The 27,425-nt window shown below is 43.6% G+C and overlaps 1 protein-coding gene across 2 annotated transcripts in view; it reads left to right on the top strand.

Moving 5' to 3' along the window:
- Nucleotides 1-27,425, top strand: part of TRAF3IP1 (TRAF3 interacting protein 1) — a 134,099-nt gene that overhangs the window by 96,281 nt on the left and 10,393 nt on the right. For both annotated transcript variants that reach the window (XM_075069854.1, XM_075069852.1), the window contains 2 exons: nt 7,414-7,487; nt 22,844-23,067. In XM_075069854.1, coding sequence (XP_074925955.1) covers nt 7,414-7,487; nt 22,844-23,067 — 298 coding nt within the window. The remainder of the gene's footprint in view (nt 1-7,413; nt 7,488-22,843; nt 23,068-27,425) is intronic.

A 27,425-nucleotide genomic window follows, 5' to 3' on the forward strand; every position in this document is an offset into this window, starting at 1 on the left:
GGGATTAGCCCTTTCCCCTCACCCGGTGCCGGGGCCCATGCCCGGTTCACCGGGTTTCAAACCGTGCTCGGCTTGTCGCAAGCCGACGCCGACAAGAGATCCTCATGACTCGTGCCTTAAGTGCCTGGGGGAATCCCACCTCTCAGACAAGTGCCGCATCTGCAAGGCTTTCAAGCCGCGGACGAAAAAGGAGTGGGACTTTCGTCTCAAACAGCTCCTGATGGAGGCAGCCCTTACTCCTCCACCCTCAGCACCAAGTGCTGGATAGTCCACACAGGGGAGAAGTGCATCTTCAGCATCGGAGCACAGTGGCACTGCGAAGACCCCTTGGCACCAACCGTCGCTGGCCCAGAAGCCTGCCTGGCACCGCTCTCTCCCCCCACGGGTCAAGAGGCACAAGACTCCTGCGACTCCCGTGCCTACGTCGCAGTCAGAGCACCTGCCTAAGTCGGACCGCCCAGCACCAACAACTTCAGCGCCGTTGATTCTGGCCTTGCAAGAGCCATCGAGTCCGGTGCCTGACAGCTCCCCGGCACGCGCCGTTGTTGAGCTTATTGTTCCCTCCACGCTGGAGGCATTCTCGATGGCAAGGGAGCTGATTGCCCTAACAGAGCCTGTGCTATTTCAACCCCTGGCACCACCGGTGTGGGTTATCCAATCAGTGGGCAAGCCTCCCCTCATGAGACCATCCTCGCTTGGCACCACTGAAAGGCACTCGTCACGATCGAGGTCTCCGATCCTGGTCCCGACGCTGCTTGCAGTCCTGGTACCGCTCTCCATCTTGGTACCGGTCGTACTCGCGGCACCGTTCGAGATCATGCTCGCCGACCCGATACTCTCAGCACCGATCCAGCTCCTGGCACCGTTCACGGCACCTCGCCTCTCGCAGCCGTTCTCGATGTAGAGCTTCGAGGTCCCGGTCAACCTCCCGGCACCGCTCCGGTCGCAGGTCCCGGTCTCATTCCCGGTACCGGTACACCACTCGGTACCGTTCTCCGGTGCCGCGTGGAGACGGATCAACCAGACGCAGAGAACCTTCCCAAGTGGTTTCAGCTCCTCCGTGGTCGTCTCACCATACATTGGTATCATCACACGTGAACAGTGCCTCCTGCGCACACGACCGCGATTCAGACACACACAGCCGAGTCTTGCAAGAGACGCACGGCCCAGGCCAGGGACCTCACCAGTGGTCCTTCTGAACACCTTGGGCATATCACCAAGCCCAAGGTGGACCCGCAGTGACATCACGCTCCATTCCATTGGAACACCAAGTGCCAGAGGCCACTGTCAGCCGCTCTCCTCCTGCGGGTATGGAGGAAGCTTCCACCCACGCACCGGACTCTCAAGTCCCACTGGTCCCTGACGTCCCCCACGATCAGGAGACCATACAGGACCCACTCGTCCCGGGCCTTTCATCTTCTTCTTCCCTGGATGAAGCAGTAGCGGGGACATCCTCATCGGGCCCGCCTCCAATTGACCTCAGGGCACACCAGGACCTCCTGAGACGCATCGCCCTGAATATAAACCTGCAGGTGGAAGAGGTTCCGGAGGCTGAGGACCCCGTGGTAGATATGTTGTCGGCGGATGCACCAGCTCGAGTGGCCTTGCCGTTCATTCGGTCGATTCAAGCTAAGGCAGATACCATCTGGCAATTCCCGGCATCTATTCTGCCCACGGCCAGAGGAGTGGAATGGAAATACATGGTGCCTTCTAAGGGGTGCGAGTACTTATATGTGCACCCTCCTCCCTGCTCACTGGTCGTACAATCCGTAAATGAACGGGAGGGCCATGGCCAGCAAGCCCCTGCCCCAAAATCCAGATAGGCTAGGCGTATGGATTTGTTGGACCGTAAAATCTACTCCGCGGGGGGCCTACAACTCAGGGTGGCAAACCAGCCAGCCCTACTTAGCAGGTATAATTACAACACCTTGGAGGAGGTAGGAAAATTCATAGAGCTGGTCCCACAAGACGCTCGCCAAGAATTTAAGGCACTATTGGAGGAAGGAAAGAAGGTGGCGAGAACCTCTCTCCAGGCCTCGCTGGTCACTGCCAATTCGGCAGACAGAACTGTGGCCTCTGGAATCACCATGAGGCGTATATCATGGCTCTAGGTGTCAGGTCTGCCACCTGAACTTCAGTACACTATCCAAGACTTGCCATTCAATGGCCAGGGTCTATTCTCCGAGAAGACGAACCGTAGGCTACAGAGTCTGAAAGATAATCGGGTGATTATGCATTTGCTCAGGATGCATACACCACAGGCTCAGCGAAGATCTTTCCACACCCAACCTCAACCCCCTTATCCCCCGCCTAGACCAAGACAGAACTTTGGCAGGAGGCGAGGTCGAGGCAACCGCAGACGACAGTCTGGACCCCAAAGGGGTCACAGTAATGGTCCCTCCAAGCCAACGACGGGATCCAAACTGAACTTTTGAAGGTGCACCTGAGGACGGTGTACCAGTTGTCTCCCAGGATCCTTTTCAGTTTTACAGCTGCCTTTCCCCTTTCCTCCCTGTGTGGACCCAATTAACCTCGGATCGTTGGGTCCTACGCATGGTAGAATTCGGACACCACCTCCAGTTTATTTCACTCCTTCCCTCCCAACCTCCCTCCTCGTCCCTCTTCAGGGACCCCTCTCATGAGCAACTCCTTTTACACGAAGTACGGACGCTCCTTGCCATGGGAGCTATAGAGGAGGTGCCAGAGGACTTAAGGGGCAAGGGGTTCTATTCCCGCTATTTCCTAATCCCCAAGTCGAAAGGAGGCCTCAGGCCTATCCTGGACCTGCAAGGACTCAAGAAGTTCATGAAAAAGTTGAAGTTCCCCATGGTATCCCTGGGGACAATCGTCCCATCCTTGGATCCCGGAGACTGGTATGCTGCCCTCGACATGAAGGACGCATATTTCCACATAGCGATTTACTCTCTGCACAGACGGTACCTCCGGTTTGTGGTCAACCATCAGCATTTTCAGTTTACAGTCCTTCTGTTTGGCCTCTCCTCAGCCCCTCGGGTATTCACGAAGTTCATGGCTGTAGTCGCTGCCTCTCTCTATCGGCGTCGAATACATGTCTTCCCGTACCTCGACGATTGGCTCATTCAGGGGACTTCCGAGGCCCAAGTCACCAGTCACGGAGGCGTAGTCAAGGACCTCTTCATGCGACTAAGCCTAATCATCAACCTGGAGAAATCTACTCTTGTGCCTACACAAAGAATAGAGTTCATTGGGGCCATCCTGGACTCCAATCTTGCAAGGGACAGTTTACCACAACCCCGATTTCAGGCAATAGTATCAATTATACAAAGCCTTCAAAACTTCCCGACAACTTCGGCTCGCACTTGCCTTGGCCTCCTTGGTCACATGGCTGCCTGCACGTTCGTGACCAAGCACGCCAGACTACGTCTTTGTCCCCTTCAAACTTGGCTCGCCTCGGTTTACCGCCCAGGCAGGGACGCCATAGACATGGTAGTCACCATTCCCCCGAGCATCCTACGCTCCTCGACTGGTGGCTGACGCCCTCCCTGGTGTGTGCCCGACTGTCATTCCATCCACCACAGCCCTCCACGTCCCTAACGACGGACGCGTCGTGTCTTGGCTGGCGTGCTCACCTTGGACATCTTCTCACTGAAGGCCTTTGGTCATCTCAGGAGCTGGTGCTACACATAAATGTCCGAGAACTGAGAGCAGTCCGCCTGGCGTGCCAGGTGTTCCAGCAACATCTACAGGGCCGTTGTGTCTCAGTGTTTACAGACAACACAACGGCCATATACTACATAAACAAGCAGGGAAGGACACGATCCTCCCCCCTTTGTCGGGAGGTGATCCAACTATGGGACTTTTACATAGCCCACTCGATAGACCTGGGCGTCCTTTCTCCCAGGAGTTCGGAACACTCTGGCAGATCAACTCGGCAGATCAACTCAGCAGATCCTTCCTGTCTCACGAGTGGTCAATTTGCCCAGACATTATACATTCTGTCTTCCGGAAGTGGGGATTTTCCCACATAGACCTCTTTGCTTCACGCGAGAGCAGGAAATGCCAGAGGTTCTTCTCTTTCCAAGGTCTCTCCCAGGGTTCGATCTCGGACGCCTTCCTGATTCTGTGGAAGAGCCATCTACTTTACGCCTTTCCACCATTCCTGTTGGTTCACAAGGTCCTCCTAAAACTCTGCAGGGACAGAGGTCGCCTGATCATGATCGCCCCTGCGTGGCTCAGGCAACACTGGTACACCATGTTGGTCGACCTGTCGATGGCCAACCCAATCACTCTGCCTCGTCATCCAGACCTCATAACTCAGGACCACGGCAGACTTCACCACCCAAACCTTCAGCCCCTCCACCTCACAGCATGGCTCCTGTGTGGTTAACCCAGTCAGAGTTACGTTGCTCTGCCCCAGTGCAACAAGTACTCCTGGGTAGCAGAAAACCTTCCACTCAGTCTACGTATCTGGCCAAGTGGAAGCGTTTCTCCTACTGGTGCGAAACGCAAAATGTTATTCCCATTGAGGTCTTGGTCCCCACCATCCTGGACTACCTCTGGTCTCTCAAACAACAGAGCCTAGCGGTATCATCTTTGTGGGTGCACTTGGTGGCCATTTCTACCTTCCACCTAGGAGAAAGTGGTCACTCCATGTTTTCACACCCTATGGTTTCCAGGTTCCTCAAGGGTTTGGAGCACCTATACCCCCAAGGACGCCGCCCTGCCCCTGCCTGGGACCTCAACCAAGTCTTAAACAGGCGTTTATGTCTCCATCATTCAAGTTGTTGGCAGCTTGCTCGCTGCTATACCTGTCTTGGAAGACAGTTTTTCTCATGGCCATTACATCGGCCAGACGAGTCTCCGAGCTTTGGGCACTCACTTTGGACCCACCGTATACAGTCTTTCACAAGGACAAGGCGCAGTTGCGACCACACCCAGTGTTCCTCCCTAAAGTAGTATCGACCTTCCATACCTGTCAGGACATCTTCCTTCCGGTCTTCTTCCCAAAGCCGCACTCTTCACGATGGGAACAACAGTTGCACTCCCTAGATGTCCGTAGGGCCGTCGCTTTTTACATCGAACGGACGAAGCCCTTTCGTAAATCGCCCCAACTCTTCGTTGCAGTGGCAGACTGAATGAAAGGCCTACCTGTCACCTCCCAGAGGATCTCCTCTTGGGTAACGGCGTGCATCCACACTTGCTATGACTTGGCTCATGTTCCCTTGGGCCATCTCACTGCACATTCTACCAGGGCTTCATCTGTTGCCTTCCTGGCCCATGTACCAATCCAGGAAATATGTTGCGCAGCTACCTGGTCATCGGTTCACACCTTTGTTTCGCATTACACTCTGGTTCAACAGTCTAGAGATGATGCAGCCTTTGGCTCAGCAGTTTTGCATTCTGCTACATCTCACTCCGACCCCACTGCCTAGGTAAGGCTTGGGAATCACCTAACTGGAATGGATATGAGCAATCACCTGAAGAAGAAAAGACAGTTACTCACCTTTGTAACTGTTGTTCTTCGAGATGTGTTGCTCATATCCATTCCACACCCGCCCCCCTTCCCCACCGTCGGAGTAGCCGGCAAGAAGGAACTGAGGGGCGGTTGGGTCAGCAGGGGTATATATCCGGCACCACGGCGGCGCCACTCCAGGGGGCGCCCAGCCAACCCACCGAGTGTTGCTAGGGTAAAAATCTTCCGACGAACGTGCACGCAGCGTGCGCATACCTAACTGGAATGAATATGAGCAACGCATCTCGAAGAACAAGTTACAAAGGTGAGTAACCGTCTTTTTCCGAAGGACACTGTACAGGAGTGAAAGTATAGAAAACCTGTACCTCCAATATTACTTCGCTGTTGTGCTAAAAATGAAATAAAATGCTTTTGAAGGGAAAGAAACCCTTTCCACTGTTTGATTGCTGAGTCTTAACAGACTACATCTCTAGATGTATTAAACTATATTTTAAAACAGAATAAATTAAATGTCTCTTACCTAACAATACCTGAGTGCTGTTTCCTCTTCTACAATACTCACCTAAAGGACTGTATAGGAAATGCAGGTAATACCTTGTGTTGCTTTAGGTACTAACGATAACATTAAAAGTTGCAGAAAAAGCAGAATCCTGCAAATTCTGATCTTCATAGCTGTGAAAAGCCTGTTGGGCAGTGCACCATGGAAATATAATCTATAGTTCTGTCAGTATGAGTAGTAGACCTGGTATCTCTGAAATGTGATAAAGTATCCAATTCAGATAGTTGTCTCTTTAGGCTGAGTTCAGGAGACATGTTTTGTTACTAAATAATTTAAATTTTCTTGTGGCATGTTACTTTAGCCAGCAGAGTGTGTACGTCTGCAAGACTGACCTATTTAGAGTAAACTTTGAAAAAGTGTACAAATAAATCTGCACAAGCAAGTTGGTTCTAAACATCGTTACGCTTATTCTTTATCCCAAATCTCATTTATTTAATTTCTCTAAACCTAGAATCCATTGTAATTTTACTGGACCTGGCTTATTTGAGAAAGGTGTTTTCGTAAATGTCCATATGTAAATATTGCACTTTTTAAAGGAAGAGGATAGAGATTAGATGATCCATGTGTCTAGTCTGTACAGCATTTGGCAGATTTTTCTGAATGAAAAGTGCTATATAAATGTAAGAGACTGTTATGATAACATATAACTGAAGAGTGTGGCTCTACACCTTTAGTGAGCTATACTTTCACATATTTAAATCAACACAAAACTAAATTTGAAAAAATTAAAATTAAAACCACCTTTTCTCTTCGATATTTTTGCAAAAGGAAGGTTTACTTTAACTACCACCAGTTTGGCTGGTTCAGGTTGCCTTTAGGTCAACAGTTCAAAGACTAGAATAATAGTAATCTTGGAAATATACTGTTATAACATGAGGTAGTTTGTTTGACAAAAGTCATTCATTTGGGGACGGTGTCCTTTGGGCTGTTCCCATTTATCCTTCTCCTATCCATTACCCTCCAGCCATGCAGATTTGGATGTGGCTCCTCCCATAAAGCCTTTGTCCTTGCTTTGACCAGCAGGCGAATGGATTCAATTTAAGATTTTAGATGCTGCCTCTTTGGCAGTTCAATGCAGAGGAGCAAAAGATTGACCTTGGTATGTGCCTCAGGAAGATGAACGAAGCCCAGTAGGCCTCTATTATGATTCTATGACCTGACTTGATTTCTTTCCTCTCCCGCATCTCCTCTGGTTGTGCTGTGTAATGTACTTGCCACTACACAATCATGACATCGTATAGAAATGAGGTAGAGTAATGTACTAGAATACAGTTAAAGCTGGTCTAAAATCAGTTTTCATTTGATAGAATTAAGTGACCAGGTTTTAGATTAGTTTTCAGATTATTTACAACAGTGTTTTAGTGTCAGTAACCAGCACTAAGAGAATGTTGATCTTCAACAGGTGGTCTTGTAAAAAGAATCTTGGAAACAAAGCGAGATTATGAGACATCGCAACAGTCAAAGTCTGCAGAGAAGGTAATGTGATAATGGGCTACAAAGACTTGTCATTCACGAATGTTTCAGTGGTGACCTCTCTTTCATCCATGCATTTTTTTTCTTCCCAGTTTTTTTCTCCTTATTTAATTATTATCCTTGATTTCTTAAATTCATCTTTGTGTTTCTCAAATTATGTCCTGCTTTCCATATCAGTCTTTGCCTTTCTCCCTTTTTCATTCTGTTTTTGTATTTGTTACCATACTCCTTTTTCATGTCCTTTATTTTCATTGTTAGCTGGAAAATGTAAAAAAACAGGACAGAGAATGAGGAAAATAAGTGAGTCTCAGAAGACAGTGACATCTCTCATTTTGCTGCTTATCAAATGTAACTGAACAGTCATACTCTGGTCAGAGCTCTGTAATTGAATGGATCAAGAAAGCATCTTTGCAGCAAGAGAAGCCAATGAGTTTTATTAATTTGAAGCTGCTGTAGTTGTAATACTGCTTCAGTTGGGAGCTATGTGAGGCACGCTCTGTGTGTTTGCATAGCTGTAATGTTTTGATTCCCGTCTTAGTTGTCCTTTGGGCATTTGTAGAGCAGCATCCTGTTGCCCAGCAACAGCTTTCATTGGCTGCTAACCAAAATAGGATCTTAGGATACTATTAACCTTGTAAAGTATAATCAGATGTTGGTTCTCTGATACTGCTTCGTGTCTCCAAAGCTATCTTGATTGCAGCCAATACTGAAGTGTAATTAATGTAGTGTGTGTCTTCAGTTTTTATACTGAAAATCTTTACTGTTCAAGCCTTGTCAAGATCTTGTTGCAAATGCCCATCAGACTGCACAATAATGTTTTAGATTGATTTTCCTGATCAGACAGCCATTGAGAAGGTTAATAAATTACTGGGCCAACTGATGAGCTAGAGAAAGACCTTGGGAGTCACTAAAATATATCTTGGCAGGTGCCAATATAAGAACCTAGACAGGTAGACTTTCATGTGCTTACAAGTAGACACTTGTAACTCCCAATCCTCATCAAATCTCACCTGGAAAGTCCACAAACCTCTTTTTACTTCAGTTTATCCTTAATCTTTATTCATAACTATTTTCATTGGGCAAGAACTTCAGTAGTGTGCCTCAAATATTGGGTGCCCAACTTGAAAGAAGGTGCTGAGCATCCACCTTCTGAAAATCTTGCCCCTATTAAGGTGTCTCAGGTTGGGCACCCAAAATCACTAGTCAGCTTTGAGGACCTTGGCCACTGGGTTTCTTTTGTCATATCAGAGTTAATAATTTCACACTTAGTGGCAAAGTGTATGGCTATAGTTTTAATATTAGTTCCAAAGATACCTTGAGTCATGAAGGCTGTCTGATGACTTTGTGGTTGATACACTGTTGTGGGCAAGTATCTTGGGAAGCTTTTGAACATTATAGTCCCATTCTAGTCACATATCTCTTTTTTAATTTATTGCAATAAGGCTGGCTGCTGGCATCTTGGTGGATCAGGAACAAAATTCATTAGAGCGTATAAATATCTCCAGATGACTTAAAAACAGACACACCTGAAGAACAGACCTTATGGAGAGCTATTGTGGCTTAATGGTGATCTCTAGTTTCTGTGCCAAAAGTGGAAGCGTTAACCTGAACCCTTCAAAGTGTAATCTTCAGGTTGTCCATAGTTAAGACCTGAGATTGGTATATCTGTGCTTAAAAACTAAACACAGTTTGCTTTGCTGTCTGGAAGCAGTAGATTATGTTGTCAGAAAGGCCTGGATCCACAAATAGACATAGGGGTTGCAATGCCTAATTTGTAGGTGCCTAAAAATCACTGAAAGCCGCAAAGCCTGCATTAGGCCATGTTCTCCCTGTACAATGAATGGGAGAGGCAAGCAGTTTAGGCGCCTAAGTCTCTTTATGGATATAGGGCAGAGAAATCAGGATTTACTTTCTTTCCTCCCCATGTTGGGACTGCCAAGGAGGAGTGCAGTTCCTCAGAGGGCAGGGGCATCTTTCTGACTGATGCGTGAGGCTGTCCCCAGCCAGCCTTCCTTGGTCGGGGGAGAGTCCCACAATGCGGCAGAGGAAAAGTGAGGTCAAACAGTGCAATGAATGCCTTCTCAAACAAGAAAACCCATTAGATTTTTCCAAATGGCAACCCATTAACAGCAGACTTTGCTGTGTCAGACTCCTCTTTAAAATGCATTGCATTACAAATCATAGAGCATAGACGTGTAGGACCGGAAGGGACCTCAAGAGGTCTTCTAGTCCAGGCCCCTGCACTCAAGGCAGGACTAAGTATTATCTAGACCAGGATAGTCAAAAGGCCAAATCTACTTTTACCCTCTCATTCTCTCATAATGCTATCTCCAATACTTTGTACTGTGAATTAATGATTGACTGGTTCTCCTTAATTCCATATTTGCTTAATTTGAGCTGTCGTCATTTCTGCCTATAAGAAAAACCTGTATGTTCCTTTTTTAAAAATTACTTTATGCTCATAGGCTCATTTACACTGTTGAAAGCTGTAGTACTGCCTCCAGTGCTTTTGACGTTTAATGGCTTTGTGTTTAAACATGGCACTGAAAAAAAAAAAATACACTAGATACCAAAACTGTTCATTTCAGGAAGAGTGAACCAATGCTTACTGTTTTATTTTGTACAACATCCATAGGCTTGACCACTATGTTTCACTTATACAGTGGTTTGATTTTATTTCCATGTAATGCACTTAAAAATATAAACAATGGGGTATATTACTAATTCACAGCTTGTATGAGTTTGTTGAACAGGGGCACTCGCGGTGTGAAAAATGTTTCTCTAGAGTCTGGACCTTGACTGCACCTTGACCAAGAAATTTGGACCTTGACAAAAAATAATTGACTAACCCTGATCTAGCCCAATACTAAATGTACAGAAATACTATCCCTCTCTTGTTCTTACAGTAAAGTCTATTGTTAACAACAAATTTTAGTGAAAGTTCCTATATACAAAGTATATAGGTCATCTTGAACTAATAAGACTGTTAATTTAATATCCATTGATAGGAATGAGCTCTGTGTGTATACAAATGCTTAGAGAATGGAAGGGATGAGTGAGTGACATTCTGCTCTGCAATACTGCGCAATTAGTTACCAGCAGTGTACACTGAACTTGTATTGGATTTTTTTTCTGTACACGTTACCATTCCTAGATCTGTAACTAGATGGTGCTGTTCAATCATCAAATCTGATAAACTAGATTTGGAGAAAACTATCAGGTCATTTAGTTCATTCCTCTCCCTGGGCGGGATTGTTCTATAGAGTATTTTGTCCTGTCAAGGTAAGCAGTGAAACTTTATCCATTTCCTGTGAGAAGCTGTATATCACCTTTATAGATTTCACTGTAAAGAGACTTTTTCTGGTAATCAGCCTAAATCTCCTTTTGAATAAGTTCATTCCATTTCTCCTAATTAAATCTCTTTAAACCGTAGCGAACAAATCTGCTCCCTTCTACCCATTCACATTTTTCAAATGCACGTGGCAGTTGTATCCCTCCTCAGCGATCATTTAGTCATACTATATATCTTTATATCATATGACCTCTAAATACCTGCCTGCTATTATACTAGGTCTTTATCGCTACTGCTTTTCAGATTACATCAGAGACATCTTTATGATCCAGAGAGAAGCTGTTATTTTTCTGACAATAGAGAAGAACTGTTTGAGGGGAAGATTAAAAGTTCTTGGTAGCAGTGATAATTGAGAGGGTATTGGATTTCAGGAAAGCATTTGCCTTTATTTGCGGAATTAAGAAACTGAACGTGTGGTGCAAAAATAAATAGCATTAAAAATATCTTCACTCAGGCACTGTAGCCAAGAGTACATATCTTCCCTGATGTTGCTAAGACTACTTCTGCTGACAAAGAATATTTCTTCTTTCCATCTTCAATTCTTTAGACTTTGAAGCCTAAAGCTGTTACTTAGCAAAGATCAGAAAAATTGTCTGTATTGTGTGTGCTGTTTAGGTGCATTAATTTATTATTAGATATTGTTGGATTTTAAAAATCCAATCTATAAAGTGGGTAAAGATCGTAAACTCATGCTTAGGATTCAGCAGTGTTATGTTTTGACTAGAGGATATTAGATAACATAACTTTTAACTGCTGTTTGCAGTGTAGCATTTATTTATTCATAGCTTCATATGAAATACTTTCCATGCCCACCCTCACAAATATACCTATGCTTTCTTGAAACACTGGTGTTAGAAAAAAGTTAAATCCACAAATGCAAAAGCTATGTAGTGAAAGTACTTAAAATAATATACAAATTTTTCAGGTCAAACAAAGAGGTCACCTTGGAAATACACAAGGTTTTTGCTGTCTTGATTAGCTGCATTCAGTCTAACAAATTCCTGAAAAGACTTCCCAAATATATTTGGTTAGAACCTGACCCCTATGTTAAACAGTCAGAGAAAGAAACAGATGTTATATTTTGTATTCCACTTCATTTATTTGATGCATGGCAAAAGTAGGCAGGTTATGAAACAGAATTTTTGCTACGTGGGATCACTTACTAAAAACTCCCATCTACTACCAAAAAAGTTCACTGGCTCTGAAAAAGAAGCAATTCTGCAAGGCTTTGTCCTAGAAACAACTGTATTACATAGTTCCATAACCTAGATAAAGTTACCTTTTATCACAAACGGTGTAAAACCAAAAAATCTTACCACTTTAAGACCAAACCAGTCATGATGATTGTTGATATTATTTTTGTTAAAGTTCCTCAGAATAGCATAGACTCCGCACTGTGATATGGTAGATCCCCCCCATAAATGCAATTAGTAATTTATGCATGCAGTGGTGTAGTCATGTCAGTCCCAGGATAATAGAGAGACATGGTGAGGTAGCAATTTTATAGGTGACGAAGCGTTCTGTGTAGCTCAAAAGCTTGTCTTTCTCACCAACAGAAGTTGGTTCAATAAAAGATGTTACCTCATTAGTAATTTATGACCGTTAAATTAGCTGTGTTTATTTAAACCATCCTCAGATCGAGTGTTGTGACACAGTCTGTTCTTTGAGAGCCCAAGCTTCTCTGTATCCTACTATTTTGTGTCACAAGGAAATGCTTACATTGGGATTTAACTATTAGAATGCAGCTACCCTAGGGCCATACTGAAGCCAATTGTATTATCAGTGCTTTGTCATGATGTAGTGATTATTTAAAGCTCCAATAAAATACAGTGAGAAACTTTTGATATTAGCATAATGAATACATTTCTGCATGTAGACAACCATACTATTTCAGGGCTACCTACAGTAGAGCTGGATATGGCTGATTAACCTTTAATTTAACATCACTGAGAGAAAATTAGCATAGGCTAATGGAATTCTCAAATCCATCTTGGCTTTTATCCTAGTCCCACGTTCAGGTCACTGTGACTGCAGCTCTCAGGAATACCTTGAGGTCACCAAAAGATGGTTGCATATAGTGAACATGAGAACAGGATTTTGTGAATATTATTTATTATTTGAGTTGCAGTAGTGCCTGGAGTCCCCAGTTAGGAATCGGGGGGTACACCTCGCAACCAAAAAAAGAGATGATCCCTGTACTGAAGAGCTTACAGTGTAAATGTAAGCTGAAACAGCATAGATACAGCAAACAGACTGGGGGCACAAGGTCACAGTGAGACAGTTATGATTATTGTAATTACCGGGGCACATCCACTGCCTAATCAGTGTTTTGTAGGTGTCATGGCAGAAGCAAGTTTCAAGGAGGAATTTGAAAGATGACAATTAAGTGTTTTGGTGGAGTTATGTGGGGAGCCCTTCCCATGCATGATCTGAAAGAAAGCATGAAGTTGTCTGGAGGAAAATTAGGGTATGTCTACACTGAAACGTAAGTCTAGGATTTGAACTCAGGCTCAAGCCTACTCCCTTCCAGCTACACACAAATTGCGCTAACCCAGGGCACAGTCCCAGGACCCCATGAGGATGCAAGATTCAAGCCTTATTGCTCTGCAGTGTTGATGCAGCCCTACCAGGCTTGGGCTCTGGGAGTCCACCAAAAGTATCCCACAGGCTGATTTTCTTTGTTCACTGGACAGTCAAGTTTAGTGGACAGTCAATTTTTCCTACGCTGTACCACCAACAAAGGGCTAGAGCAGCCATGTGTGGGAGGGCACTAGTAATTCTGGCATATGGGTGGTTGGACTTGGGCCTACATAATGTAGTCTAGACACTGGAGTCCTAGGTTGGGACTCTGGATTCAGCAGTTCCTAATTTGGGTGTACAAATGAATGTAGACTCTCAAGCTCTAGATTAACAATCCTGGTCTGCTAACTCGTGATTTACTGACCCTGGGCCTACATTGCAGCATAGACATATCCTTAGACTAATGGCTGATGAAGCCTGGTACCATTGACAGAGAGATGGGGATTCAGTAGCTTAACAGTCTGAGAGATAAATACGGAGAGCTAAGCCATAAAGGGCCTAAATTTGAAGACAAGTTTTGTGTTTGTTGCAATGGGTGAGGCATGGAAATTGCCAGTGAAGGGATGTAAGAGAGGGGTCACTCAGTAAATGACAAGCCAGGAAGATGAATTTTTCAGTACCATTTTGAATGGATATACATGCAGGGGCGGTGGGGGCGAAACATCTGCAAAGGCAAAGAAAGAAGAGATTGTAGCAGGAAAAGTTGAAGATAATGAAGACATAAACCAGAGCTTTAGCAGAATGGGCAGATTGCAAATGCTGGGTCTTAGAGATGTTATTCAGAAATAACCAGTGTCTGTATAGAACTGCTGCCCCATCTACAAATCAGTGCTGATTTAATATTTTCCACTTAACTTACTGTATGTATAAAAATTAATCATTTGATTTGTTTGTGGATGTGTTTGGGTTTCAAAACCTCTGAGGACTTTGCTTAAACAAACTCATGCTAAGTATTTAGATTTGATGCTTCTGCAGGACATTCACTGATGTTGAGTGAAATGATCTCCAGGAGCTGAGCTGGGCTGGGTGGCTCTTCCTATGTTTGTTTCAGCATTCCTATTTCTCTGTATAAATATGAACCTTAAGTTGTGTTTTATAAATGAAAAGTAATACCCCTGCTCTTTTTGAAAACTGAATTTTTTTCCTTTCTGGGTTCCAGTTCAGAAGCTGGTAACACTAACTTTCATAATTCGCACTGCAGAGAACATTGTGTCTTTGTTTCTTGGCCTCCTACTGAACTTCAGACCTGATATAAGCAGAAAAAACATCCTGTTCATTGAGAAATGATTTGTTTTACTGTTTTCCTATGGTTACTGTGAAAAGGTTTCTCTTGGTGAACCCTAGTAGTTAGTCAGTCTGTTTAAAATGCAGAAACTATGCTGTTTATGATCGCATGATATTTTGTATAATAAAAAAATCCAAACTCTTTTTTTGGAAACAAATGGATTAAAAAAAACAAAACTTGTCCAAAATGAGTTTTCTGCTCTTTCCTGTGCTGTAGAAAAAAGGGAGAAACGATGTATCTTAATAAAAGTGTGACTGTTTTGTTCTACTTTGATAGCAGGCCCGTACTACTTCGGTAAAAGGGCACATAGAAACCATTAGCCACTTACAGTGTGCATGTTCTGTAATTTAATCCATTTTTCACTTCCCTTAATTGTAAAATAACAAGCATTATACGTGGTAATAAACATAGAATGAAAAACTATTATCAAATAATTCATTGAAATATTAACTCTAGAAATCCCCTTTCCAAATGGTGAACAATTACATCACCTCTTTCCTGATTTTTTTTAGGATGTGAGGCATTTCAAATTTACCAAACAAAGTGAATATTAGAACTGGGTGTTCTGTGATAAATCATCTGCAGAGCTATGCACACCATTAGCTTGTGCTAGTTGCTTAAGAAGGGCGGAATGAAATGAAAGTAAATCCTGTGGGTTGGTGATTTATTTTGGGTTCCCATCCCTCCCCTCTCACCTCTGCAACCTCCACGTCAGTGGTAGTTTTTCCCTCATTGATTGGAAAAAGAGTATGTTCCTACTTTTTAATTTAGCAAATCCCTGCGTGCAGTTCCACATTGCAGTCTGTTCTGAACAAGGTAAGGGGAAAGGCAGTCCTTTTTCCCCAGGCATCCAAAATAAACGTTTATCTTGGTGTCATAAAAAAACATGGAGAAAAGGAGGCACACTGAGCCTATAGAGTGAAATAGTCCTTTTATGTGGGGACAGTTTATTCTTGGATTTTATTGAGAGTGGGTTGTTTGAGGTATATGATCAACTTAAATGATTCTGGCATTTTTCTTAAAATGGAATATATCCTGTTATATATTTGTGCAAAATGAGCAAAGGTGACATGTAGGATTTTACCACCCACATTGCTTGTTGTAATGCACCATCTGCCACAATTCTTAGGGATTTAAAGAGAAGAGACCCAAGCAAATTTTAACCCACATATGTAGCTATGAGATCAGGAACTCTTCGTTTTTATTAACTGCCTTTCTCACTGGGCATTCTTGCAAAGTTTTACTTATTTACTCTGTAGAAATAGTAGCTCTTCCTCAAGTAGTGTGCTCTACTATACACTTGTCTGCATCCCTGCACCTCTGACCGATAGCAGTGTCCGTTCGGCCTGCACATGCACTCTCTCTCTCGTGCTCTTCTTTCAGGCTAACTAGCCCTGCGCGGGTGAACCAACCTCAGTTCTTTCTCAGCTGCCCTTGGCCTGAGACAGAGCGAATAGCAGTCTGCTTTTCTCTTTACCTCAGAATCTTAGAGTTCTTTCTTAGCTCCTGCTAGAGTTTCCATTTGTTTTTTCTTAGCTTTATAGAGTTTTCTATAGTCACCCCCCCGCAACATGTTTAAAAAAAAAATTCCTTCTCCCTGTTTCCCCACTTCTCCTTTTTTCCCTTGTCTGGGGATCACCCCAATAAGGAGCATACCTGGATCCTCCAGGTTTAAATGCTCCTTCTCCTGCAGGAAGGCAATACCAGTTACAGATGGACACTCTCGCTGTGTCCAGTACCAACAATTGAAGGCCAAATCCCAAAAGAACTGAGAGTTAAAATAGAAAGTAGTCCTGATGGAAAGTGCTTTGAAACTGTCATCTGACCCCTGTCCCAAATCCCCTCCACGGTGAAGATAGTCCCTGGAGCCTTCAGTGTCTAAGGAGGGAGAGCTGAGCAGGAAATCTTCAGACACTCCTCTCACTTTCCAAGAAGAGGGCTGCAAACCCTCAAACTGAGCTCCTGACCAGCCAGAGGAGATCCCCAGCACAATGGGTCATTTAGGCACCGACGGCCCCAAAACATGGTACCCGTAGGGCACATGGGTCCTCAGGTACAGACACCATCTATAAGCTTGAAGACTTGAAGGCACAGGCTCTGAAGCAGCAGCACCGCCTGCTAAAGGTGAGAACAAAGACCATACTGTCTCTGTGAAGGCAGTACCAACAAGGAAACCTACGGCACCAACTACTTACAAACAACCTTCGTCAGACTGATCATTTCTCATAAGACTTCCACCAATTTCCTCTGTACCAACAAGTCAGAACCAGCAAGCCCTGATGGTACTGATCACTGTGGTACTGCAGTCGTTTTGTTTTTCTAGAGACCTCATGATGGCTGAGACTCCGGAGTTCCTGCTCTGCATGTCGATCCCCAGAATCCTCTCCACTGCTGTCCAGTGAGGACTCAATAACCAGGATGATATCCCCTCACTATCCTGACACCATGGCCCATCTCTGCATCACCAGGGCCCTCCCAGTTACACTCTTGGTCCGAGCCTCAACCCGCTTGGTATGGCCACTCATGGGTACCACCACCCCATGCCCTTTCCCCCACCCCAGTGGCCATACTGGGACATGTGGGCAGCTTATAGACACCATACTTCTCTGGCATCTAGTGTCTCTTACTTAGAATCCATAAGATGATCTCCTTCACCCTCTGTATCCAGAGCCCCAGAACCATAATAGGCCAGACTAGAAGAGGAGATTACACCACATAGGAATATCTCTTCCTCCTCCTCCCCAGATGAGGCAGTGATGCCCCCACCACCATTCATGGCAAATGATTTTAAACTGTTTCAGGATCTCACAGAAAGGATGGCAGACACTACAAACTCCCCCCAAGGAGATACTCAGCATAAGTTGCTAGATATACTGCACATCTCTTCCTCCTTGAGAATTGCGCTCCCAGTCAGTGAGATGCGTCTAGATCCTGCTGAGATCATTTGGCAGACACCAGCCTCTAGTGCACCAACATGTAAAAGGCCCGATTTAAAAAGTACTCTGTGCCCTCAAAGGATGCAGAACCCCCCCGCCCTTTTGTTTTTCAGGCTTCACCTAATTCTATAGTTGTGGACGCTGTGAGTTCTCGTAGCCGAAAGCATCATAGTAAATCCATTCCTTATGAGAGAGACTGGAAAAGACTTGATTTATTGGTAGGAAAGCATGGTCCTCAGCAAACTTGCAATTCAAGATTGCAAATTATCAAGCCTTTATAGCGAAGTACGATCACATGAACTATGCTAAATGTAATGCATTTATTAACCATTTACCAGAAGCACAATGAGCACTGTTTCAAGCAGTCATACACAAGGATCAGTTAGTAGTAAGAATGGCACTTCAGACCACACTAGATGCCATAGGTACAGCAACCCGCTTGGTATCGATGATGGTGGTTATGCAACAGACCTCATGGTTATATTTCTCAGGACTGCTGAAGGAGGAACAGACAGCAGTTGAGGACTTCCCTTTTGAGGGCATACAAGGCCGGTGCATCAGTCCATACTTTAAAGGAATCCAAAGCCACACAACACTTGCTCGGGATCTGCATGCCTGGGTAGAAAAGGAAATTCAGTTCTTAGCTATCCCAGAGATTCTGACCACTCCAGTACCTGCAACTATAGTGTTACTATGAGCCACAGTGAAAGGGGCCTAGGATTCAAAGGCATAAACCATCAGCCACTGAATCCTCAGCATCTTAGCCCTCAACCTAGAAACACCAGTTTGATGCCTTGGTCAATTGGGGTGTTATTTTGGGCGAAATTATGCCCTCCACGGTGAAGGAATTAAAAAATATGTGAGCGAGCATAAGGTGCTGAGATACTGTGGTGATTGGTTCAGTACAAGACTCAAGTACTGTGGTGATTGGTTCAGTACAGTAGAATGGAAAAATTGAATAGAGGAATCTGAGTCTGTGTCTATGAAGTTTACCATGATACTTTCAGTGGATATGGTGTGGTGGATGGCAACGGGAAAGAGGTTGTGACCCTCCAGGCCGAAGGGTGTCTTGAGATCCGGGGGGTTCTATGGATCTCAGGAGAGAGATGGTGTGCCGTGGTAAATGTATGGAGAGTGGTGTGGGTTGCAGAACAAATGGGAATTATTACTGACATATAATCATCATTAATTTGGTTATCTCCCCAGGAGATTGCTAAGTAGGTGAAGCATCATTGAGTAGCTCTCCATGGAACATTCTGGGAGTGTAAATGCTTACCGGATCACAAAGGACAAAACTGGTCAAGAGAGACATGCTTTGAAGTTTGTATTACAAATGAGAGCAAAATACCTGAATAATGTCCTCTTTAATTGATACAGTGGTGCAGTATAATGAAACACCTGCTTTAGAGAAAGAAGTAATGGGCAAGGAATAGGAATTAAAATGAGTATTTCTTTTAACTGTCAAACCATAAGCCCACAACATTCAGGAACTGACTTTGGAAGCCAAGGTCACAAAGTTCACCAGTGTTCATTGCTTCACCTGATTCCTAATTAAACAAATCTGAAGTTCTAAAATCCCTGAAAACTCAGAAGTTCCGAAGTTTTCATACACAGTGTATGTGGTAAAACACAAGCATCAGAAGTAAGTAAATCTGCCTTAAAATCTTAGAAGTATTTTTCTAAAATATATATCTGAGTTCATCAGTAAGCCAAAGGCTGTTGAAATGTGGTTGGCAATCGTCCCTGCTGCCTGCAGATGCAGCTGAGCAAACAATCCCCAGCTTGGGTAGGAAGAACGGCTAATCAGGTAGGGGGGTAATAGGGGACAGTATAGTATATTGTAGCCCAGTGAGGCGCACCCAGGCTGCCACCTCTGGATTTATATAGCCTGTAGGAACTGCTTTTAGTAACTGATGAATCCTGAGGCTAGGATGTTAAATAAAGACCTTTCTAGTTTTCCTGCATCCTTTAAATAGCTGAAAGGAATTTACATAAACTTCAGCATGTACAAACTTTGCACTAAAGGAGAACTCAATTTTGGAATCCAGCTCTCTGGCTACTGGCTTTTTTTTTTTAACAGAAAGAAAAATTAATCCAGAAAGGAGGGACTTGCGGGGTGAGGTGGGGATGGAAATTCCTGTTGCAGCAAATGCTGCATTGAAGGAAAGCTCACGGGAATAGGTTTGTTACAGAATGTTAATGATGTCAGATTGGTCATTGTGATTTAGTCACTTTAGGCAAATATCGGTCCGTCACTCCAAGTTAAATGCTGTGGGCTAGGAGTTTCCAAGGCGCATAAGGGAATTAGGCAACCAACTTCCATTGAATGTCAGATCTGAGTGCCTTACTCCCTTGGGATGCTTTGAAAATCCCACCCATAGTCCTTTTAATTTTTTTTTAAATCTTTAATTTTAATTTTAATCCAGTTATGTACTCGGGTCAGCAAGGGGGGAAATTTGAAAAAACGCAAATGGCAGTGAGTTGCCCAACTCCAATCAAAAGTCAGTCTTAGTTGGACACCTAAACTGCCATCTGTGCATATGCAAATCTTATCCAAAAATCAGCATGTTGCATTAGTGACACACTGGGCACACTGACTTGCCAGTGCCAATCCAGCTGAACCACACCAACTAACCATGTTGTACCCAATGGAGTCTCATGACGATATTCAATAGACCTGACACTCAGCAGTCATGCTTCCCACCAACACATTTAATAATCAGATCTCATGTTCTAGAGATCATCTTGGAGCACTGTATCCTCTTTTTTAAACTTCTTTAAAATATTAAAATGCTTTCACATGGTAAATGTGCAGCCTTCTCCTGCTGTGGTTTTATAGTTCACTTCTTTGATAGTTTTTCATAATCCTTTGGAAAGTGTCTTCTCCAATTTTTTTGGCTGGCAACTTAGTATTTTTAAAAGTTAAAAAATTGATTATCATAAGATGAGCTAGAACTGTTGGTCAGAAGACAATATTACAAGCAGGTGCTGTTCCGATTTCCTCTCATACACTGCAACTTACTACAGCCTATTAGGTGTTCCAGTTCTGTGTCTGTCTTGAGCAGGATGTTTATCATAAAACAGTCTGTAATTATTTGGAGTTACCCTTTTCAGGAGAGCAGCCTCCACTTTGAAGGACTAAATTGCACCTGCATTCCTGGAGTTAAGGTATAGCATAATGTATCATTGCAGCTGCTGTAATGAGGACAGAGTGAACAATCAGGTGGAGGAGGGCTGTTAGTTGGACTAGGATGAGCTGAAGAATACTTCAGATGCCATATACTTTCCACCAGAACAGTCATTTAGTGATTCCATGGGGAGGAACCTTCCTTTCCTCAGTTCTTACAGAACCTGTCCAAGTCAGCTGATTTTTTTGGTTGAAGCTGGTCCAGGAACCTAGAAGGACACAGTTGTTAAGATCCTGGGCCAGCAACCCTTGTCCAGTAAAGGATGCCATGGCCGTTCACCTATTTTGGACCCACTGGTTAAGGCAGGGGTGGGCAACCTTTTTGGCCTGAGGGCCACATCTGGATGGGGAAATAGCATGCAGGGCCATGAATGTAGGGCTGGGGCAGGGGTGTGGAAGGGGGTGCAGTGCAGAGGAAGGGGCTCAGTGCAAGGAGTTGGGGTGCAGAGTGTGGGAGGGGGCTCAGGGTAGGGGATTGGGGTGCAAGAGTGTGTGGGGTGCGGCAGGGGGCTCAGGGCAGGGGGTTGGGGTGCGGGAGGGTGTGGAGTGTGGCAGGGGGCTCAGGGCAGGGGGTTTTGGCTGTGGGGTGCGGCAGGGGACTCTGGGCAGGGGGTTGGGCTGTGGGGTGCGACGGGGTTCTGGGCAGGGGGTTGGGTACAGGAGGGGGTTGGGGTACAGCAGGGGATTGGATGCAGGACGGGTTTGGGGTGTGGGCTCCAGCCTGGTGCTGCTTCTCTGGGGTGGCAGCAGTGCACATCTGGGCTAAGAGGCTCCCTGCCTGTCCGTCCGTCCGTCCGTCTGTCTGTCTGTCTGTCCTGGCCCTGCATTGTGCCACTCCCGGAAGAAGCCGGCACCATGTCCCTGCGGCCCCTGGGAGAGGGGAGCAGAGGGCTAAACGCACTGTGCTTGCCTGTGGGTACCTCCTTGAAGCTCCCATTGGCTGCGGTTCCGTGTTCCTGGCCAATGGGAGCTGTGGGGGGCAGTGCCTCCAGGTGAGAGAAACACATGGAGCCTCCCCTCCCCATAGGGCTGCAGGGACGTAATGGCACAGGGGTCGGGGACAATCCTGCGGGCCAGATGCGCCATAGTTTGCCTGCCCCTGGGTTAAGGAGATGTGACAGACTCCTCACACAGCTTCTTTGTCTTAAGGGAGACAAGTATATCCTTCCCAAGAACGCTGCTTAAACTGTTTAACACCCTCCCCATGAGAAGCTGGTGGTGAGAGGGTCCTAGCTAAAAAAAAGACTAGCCACATGGATTCTGAAGATTCCATCTTGCAGGAATCCCACTCACCTCCCGTCAGAATTCCACACTAGCCTTTTTATAGATTTTTCTCTCAAATGCTTTTGATGTTCCACTGATCCTTCTGAATGGGCTTTTCTTTCTGGGCAAATGGCCACCCATTCAGTTGAAGGAGCAGATTGGAATGTTTGGGCAACAATTACACTCTGCAGTGGGGTGCCTGGTTTGTACTCACCCTGTTCCCATTGCCCTCAAGGGTTACAAAACAAATCTTTATGAATTAGGGGAGCTCTGCCAGGAGTGAGAATCCTGGGGGGATAGTGTTTCCAGTAATTCATTTTGGACAGTAGGGATGTTGCCTCTTTACATACAGATTCAAGAATCAGATTAAATGAGACCTTTTTGCCTTTGATCATCATCGTTGTATGATGTCACATGAACTGTGCATTGCCAAAAGTGAATTTGGACTTGTAATTTAACTTGCACTTTTTTGCCTTGAATGATCTGGAAATCATTCTGTTTTAATGTGGCTACCACTGTTACTACATCATTCTGTGACAAGCGCTTTTCAGTGAAGTGGTGATACTGCTGACCTTTTCTAGAACGCTGCTTTGGCTTTATAGCTTCATTGCAGTTAGTCTTAAACATCTCCTTTACAATGCACAGCTTCCTGTTTTTAACATTTTTTAGTTCACCTTTTAAAAATGTTCAGGGCCTTTCTTGACTTCATGTTTTCCCGGTTTTTTTTTGTTGTTTTTTTTAAATCAATTTAATTAGGAGAAGCCTCTTTTGTCAGAAGCAGCCAGGAGAAAGGAGAAGGACCTAGTATCAAAAGAAATAGAGAAGTTTCGTGTGTCTATTCAGACGCTCTGTCGGAGTGCCCTTCCTCTTGGGAAAATCATGGACTACATTCAAGAGGACATGGACTCCATGAAGAACGAACTGCAAATGTGGCAGCATGAGAACAAGCAGCATGCAGAGGCTCTCCAGAAGGAGCAGAGGTAAAGATAGCTAAAGAAGAGTGTCCTCAGGACAAGGCTGGTTTGCCACCTGGGACAGGCTGAATTACAAATTGCTGTCTCTACAATTTTAAATACTTTTTGTTAAAAAAAAAAAAAAAAAAAAGTAAAAGTTTCATGCGTTCTACAAGGTTCTGGTTTAACCCAGATTTTAAAGTCTTTTCAGCTCTTCTGTTATGTGAATAAATTATGTTAAATGAGTTATATGGCAGATAGAGGTACCTCTGAAATACTGACCATTTTCCACACCCTTTCCAAGAGCCTACGTGGATATCCATGTAATGCAAACAAATGTTATGTGGTGTTGTCAAAAATATAGAGGAAAGAGTAGCATAAAATCCCTCCTTGGCAGCTGTACTGAATTGCCTTACCTGTGAGGGGTTAAACAGTTCAATAATCTAGTTGGCACATGACCAGAAGGACCAATGAGAAAAGAAGATACTTTCAAATCTGAGGGAAAGGATTTGTTTGTTGTACCTGCTTGGCTTCTCTCTCCATCCGGAGAGAGGAGCAAACAAAGAACAACATCTCCTGAAAATATACCTGGAATAATCCATCTAAAGTTACAGAAATTGTAACTAAGCCAAGGAAATGCATTAAGTTATCTTTTGTTTTAGCTTATGAATTTTTTTATGCTACAGAGGTAGATCTAGTCCTGGTTTTGTAACCGTGAAGCTGAGCCTAGTGGGGAATCTTCTGTGTTTTAAATCTTTTTATTACCCTGTAAAGTTACTTCCATCCTGGTTTTGCAGGTGTGATTCTTTTACTTTTTTCTTTATTATAAAGTTCTTCTTTTAAAAACCTGATTGATTTTCAGTGTCCCGAAGACGAAGGGTCTGGTTTGTGCCCTCATTGCTAAGGAAATCGGTTGGTATATTATTCTCAAGCCTCCCCAGGAAAGGGGGTGAAGGGACTTGTGGGGGATAGGGATTCCAAGTGATCCTTCCCTGAATTTTTGTGTAAATCATTTGGTGGTGGCAGCAGTACCATCCAAGAACAAGGAAAGGAATTTGTGCCTTGGTGAAGTTTTAACATAAGCTGGTAGGATATAAGCTTAGGGGATCTTTCATGCGGGTCCCCGCATTTGTACGCCTGAGTTCAGAGTGGGCAGGGGAAACCTGACAGGTGTAAATTAGATGTTATGTTAGGATAAGAAGTCTATAAAGCAGTTATTTTAATGAGTACTTTGTAGTAGTGTCCACAACAGTTAAGTCTGCAGAGCAGTTTCAACTATAAAACCCTAACACACTAATCCTCACTCGTCTGAGCTTGGAACCTCAATGCTACATTAAAACTGGATTTTCTTTGGAGCTTAATAAATACTTACAGTGAGGGAAAAGGGTTTAAATGGAGTGAAACGTTTAAATACATAAAAATAATTGAATAGAAAAAACAACCTTAACAGTTAACAACCTTAACAGGATTCTCTGCAACCTTAACAGTGTAGTTTAAAAAAAAAGTTGGAAAAGCAGGAGAGTAAAGTTATGCTTACAATTAACTAAAGCAAATTATGAAAATGCAGGATTAAGAAACCTGAAATGATCTGCTTTCAGTGAGCCACCACTAACTATATTCCTGTTTTAGAATAATAGAAGCGTGGGGCTAGAAGGGACCTCTGGAGGTCAGCTAGTCCAACCCCCTGTGCTGATCAAGACCAAGTAAACCTAGACCATCCCTGACAGGTGTTTGTTCAACCTGTTCTTAAAAATCTCCAGTGATGGGGATTCCACCTCCTTTGGAAGCCTATTCCAGAGCTTAACTCCCCTTTTAGTTAGGAAGTTTTTCTCGAATATCGAATCTAAATCTCCTTTGCTGCAGATGAAGCCCATTGCTTCTTGTACTTGAAATGGTTTAAAGTCAAGTAACGGATATGTTTCTTCCTGGTATCACCATAAACCTGGATAGCTGGGGACATTTTAAACCAGGGGTCAGCAACCTTTCAGAAGTGGTGTGCTGAGTCTTCATTTATTCACTCTGATTTAAGGTTTCACATGCCAGTCATACATTTTAACGTTTTTAGAAGGTATCTTTCTGTAAGTCTGTAATATAGAACTAAACTATTGTTCTATGTAAAGTAAATAAGATTTTTAAAATGTTTAAGAAGCTTCATTTAAAATTAAATTAAAATGCAGAGGCCCCTGGACCGGTGGCCAGGACCCGGGCGGTGTGAGTGCCACTGAAAATCAGCTTGCATGCTGCAGGTTGCCTACCTCTGTTTTAAATCCTTCTGCTTGCACTGTTTTATCTACAGCTGCTGCCCTCAGGACATGCATGATAGTTTACATGGTACTATATATGTAGCCTAAATGGAAGGCTTGATTTTAGGATGTTCTGGAGTGCAAGAAGCCCCATCACGTTACGTAGTAGAGGGTTAAAACTGTACATTTCTGACATCTGGAACAGGAGTTTAATGGTTGAGATGGGAATAAGTTAAGGCTATGGTTTGTATGTGAAGTATAATGATATTAGTATCTTGCATTTTCATAGCTTCTTCTATCCAAGAATCTCCACACGCTTTTCAATGTCACACAACACTCTTGTAAAAAGCAGGGAAATGGTGTTAACTATAGTTTATGGATCGAGAAATTGAGGTCCAGAGGTTAAGTGACTCACTCCAACTTACTTAGAGTGTTAGACAGAGCTAGCAGTGGAACTCAGGGCTCAGGATTCCCCGTGTCTATGCTTAGCTAGTGGAAGAACATTGCTCATGCCATGCCTCTCATCTACCTTCATTGTGCTCTCACAGGACAGCTGTACGCTGTACATACCTTGCTGGTCTCTTATATGCCTCTTAACTTTTGAGAAAAATTATACTCTGGACAAGACTATGCATTTTACATTTTGGGTGGATTGACTTTTTTTCAGGGATTTGTGTCCAAACTGGGCATAATGATGAAAAGCGCATTTTCAGGATCAATTAAAAAAAAATTTTAAATTTAAATTAAATACAGGTTTATATTATTAAAACTAGGGCTGTCGATTAATCACAGTTAACTCACGTGATTAACTTACAAAAATTAACTGCAATTTAAAAATTTTATCACGATTAATTGCACTGTTAAACAATAGATTACCAATTGAAATTTATTAAATTTTTTTGGTTGTTTTTCTGCGTTTTAAAATATATAGATTTCTGTTACAACACAGAATACAGAGTGTATAGTACTCACTTTATATTAGTTTTTATTACAAATATTTGCACTGTAAAAATGATAAACAAAATAAATAGTATTTTTCAATTCACCTCATACAAGTACTGTAGTGCAATCTCTATTGTGAAAGTGTAACTTACAAATGTAGATTTTCTTTTTGTTACATAACTGCACTCAAAAACAAAACAATGTAAAACTTTAGAGCCTACAAGTCCACTCAGTCCTACTTCTTGTTCAGCCAATCACTAAGAGAAACAAGTTTGTTTACATTTATGGGAGATAACTGCTTCCTGCTTCTTATTTACAATGTCACCTGAAAGTGGGAACAGACCTTCATATGGCACTTTTGTAGCTGTCATTGCAAGGTATTTACGTGCCAGATATGCTAAAAATTAATATGCCCCTTCATGCTTCAGCCGCCATTCCAGAGGACATGCTTCCATGCTGATGATGTTCGTTAAAAAAATAGTGTGTTAATAAAATTTGTGAGTGAACTCCTTAGGGGAGAATTGTATGTCTCCTGTTTTACACGCATTCTGCCATATATTTCATGTTATAGCAGTCTCAGATGATGACCTAGCACATGTGTTTGATTTATGAACACTGTTGCTGCAGATTTGACAAAACGCAAATGTGAGATTTCTAAAAATACCTACGGCAAGGTTTAAGAATATGAAGTGCTGTCCAAAATCTGAGAGGGACAAGGTATGGAGCATGCTTTCAGATGTCTTAAAAGAGCAACATTTTGATTCAGAAACTACAGAACCTGAACCACCAAAAAAGAAAATCAGCCTTCTGCTGGTGGCATCTGACTCAGATGATGAAAATGAACATGCAGCGGTCCACTCTGCATTGGATCGTTATCGAGTAGAACCAGTTATCACCACGGATGCACATCCACTGGAATGGTGGTTGAAGCATGAAGGGACATATGAATCTTTAGTGCATCTGGCATGTAAATATCTTGCGACGCCAGCTACAACAGTGCTATGAGAATGCCTGTTCTCACTTTCAGGTGATGTTGTCAACAAGAAGCAGGCAGCATTACCTCCTGCAAATGTAACAAAACTTGTTTGAGTGATTGGCTGAAGTGTGGATTTGTAGGTACTAAAGTTTTACATTGTTTTAGTTTTGAATGCAGTTTATTTTTTTTGTACATAATTCTACATTTGTTGGTTCAACTTTCAT

This window comes from Chelonoidis abingdonii, chromosome 10 (assembly GCF_003597395.2).
Source record: "Chelonoidis abingdonii isolate Lonesome George chromosome 10, CheloAbing_2.0, whole genome shotgun sequence".
Classification (NCBI taxonomy): Eukaryota; Metazoa; Chordata; order Testudines; family Testudinidae; genus Chelonoidis; species Chelonoidis abingdonii.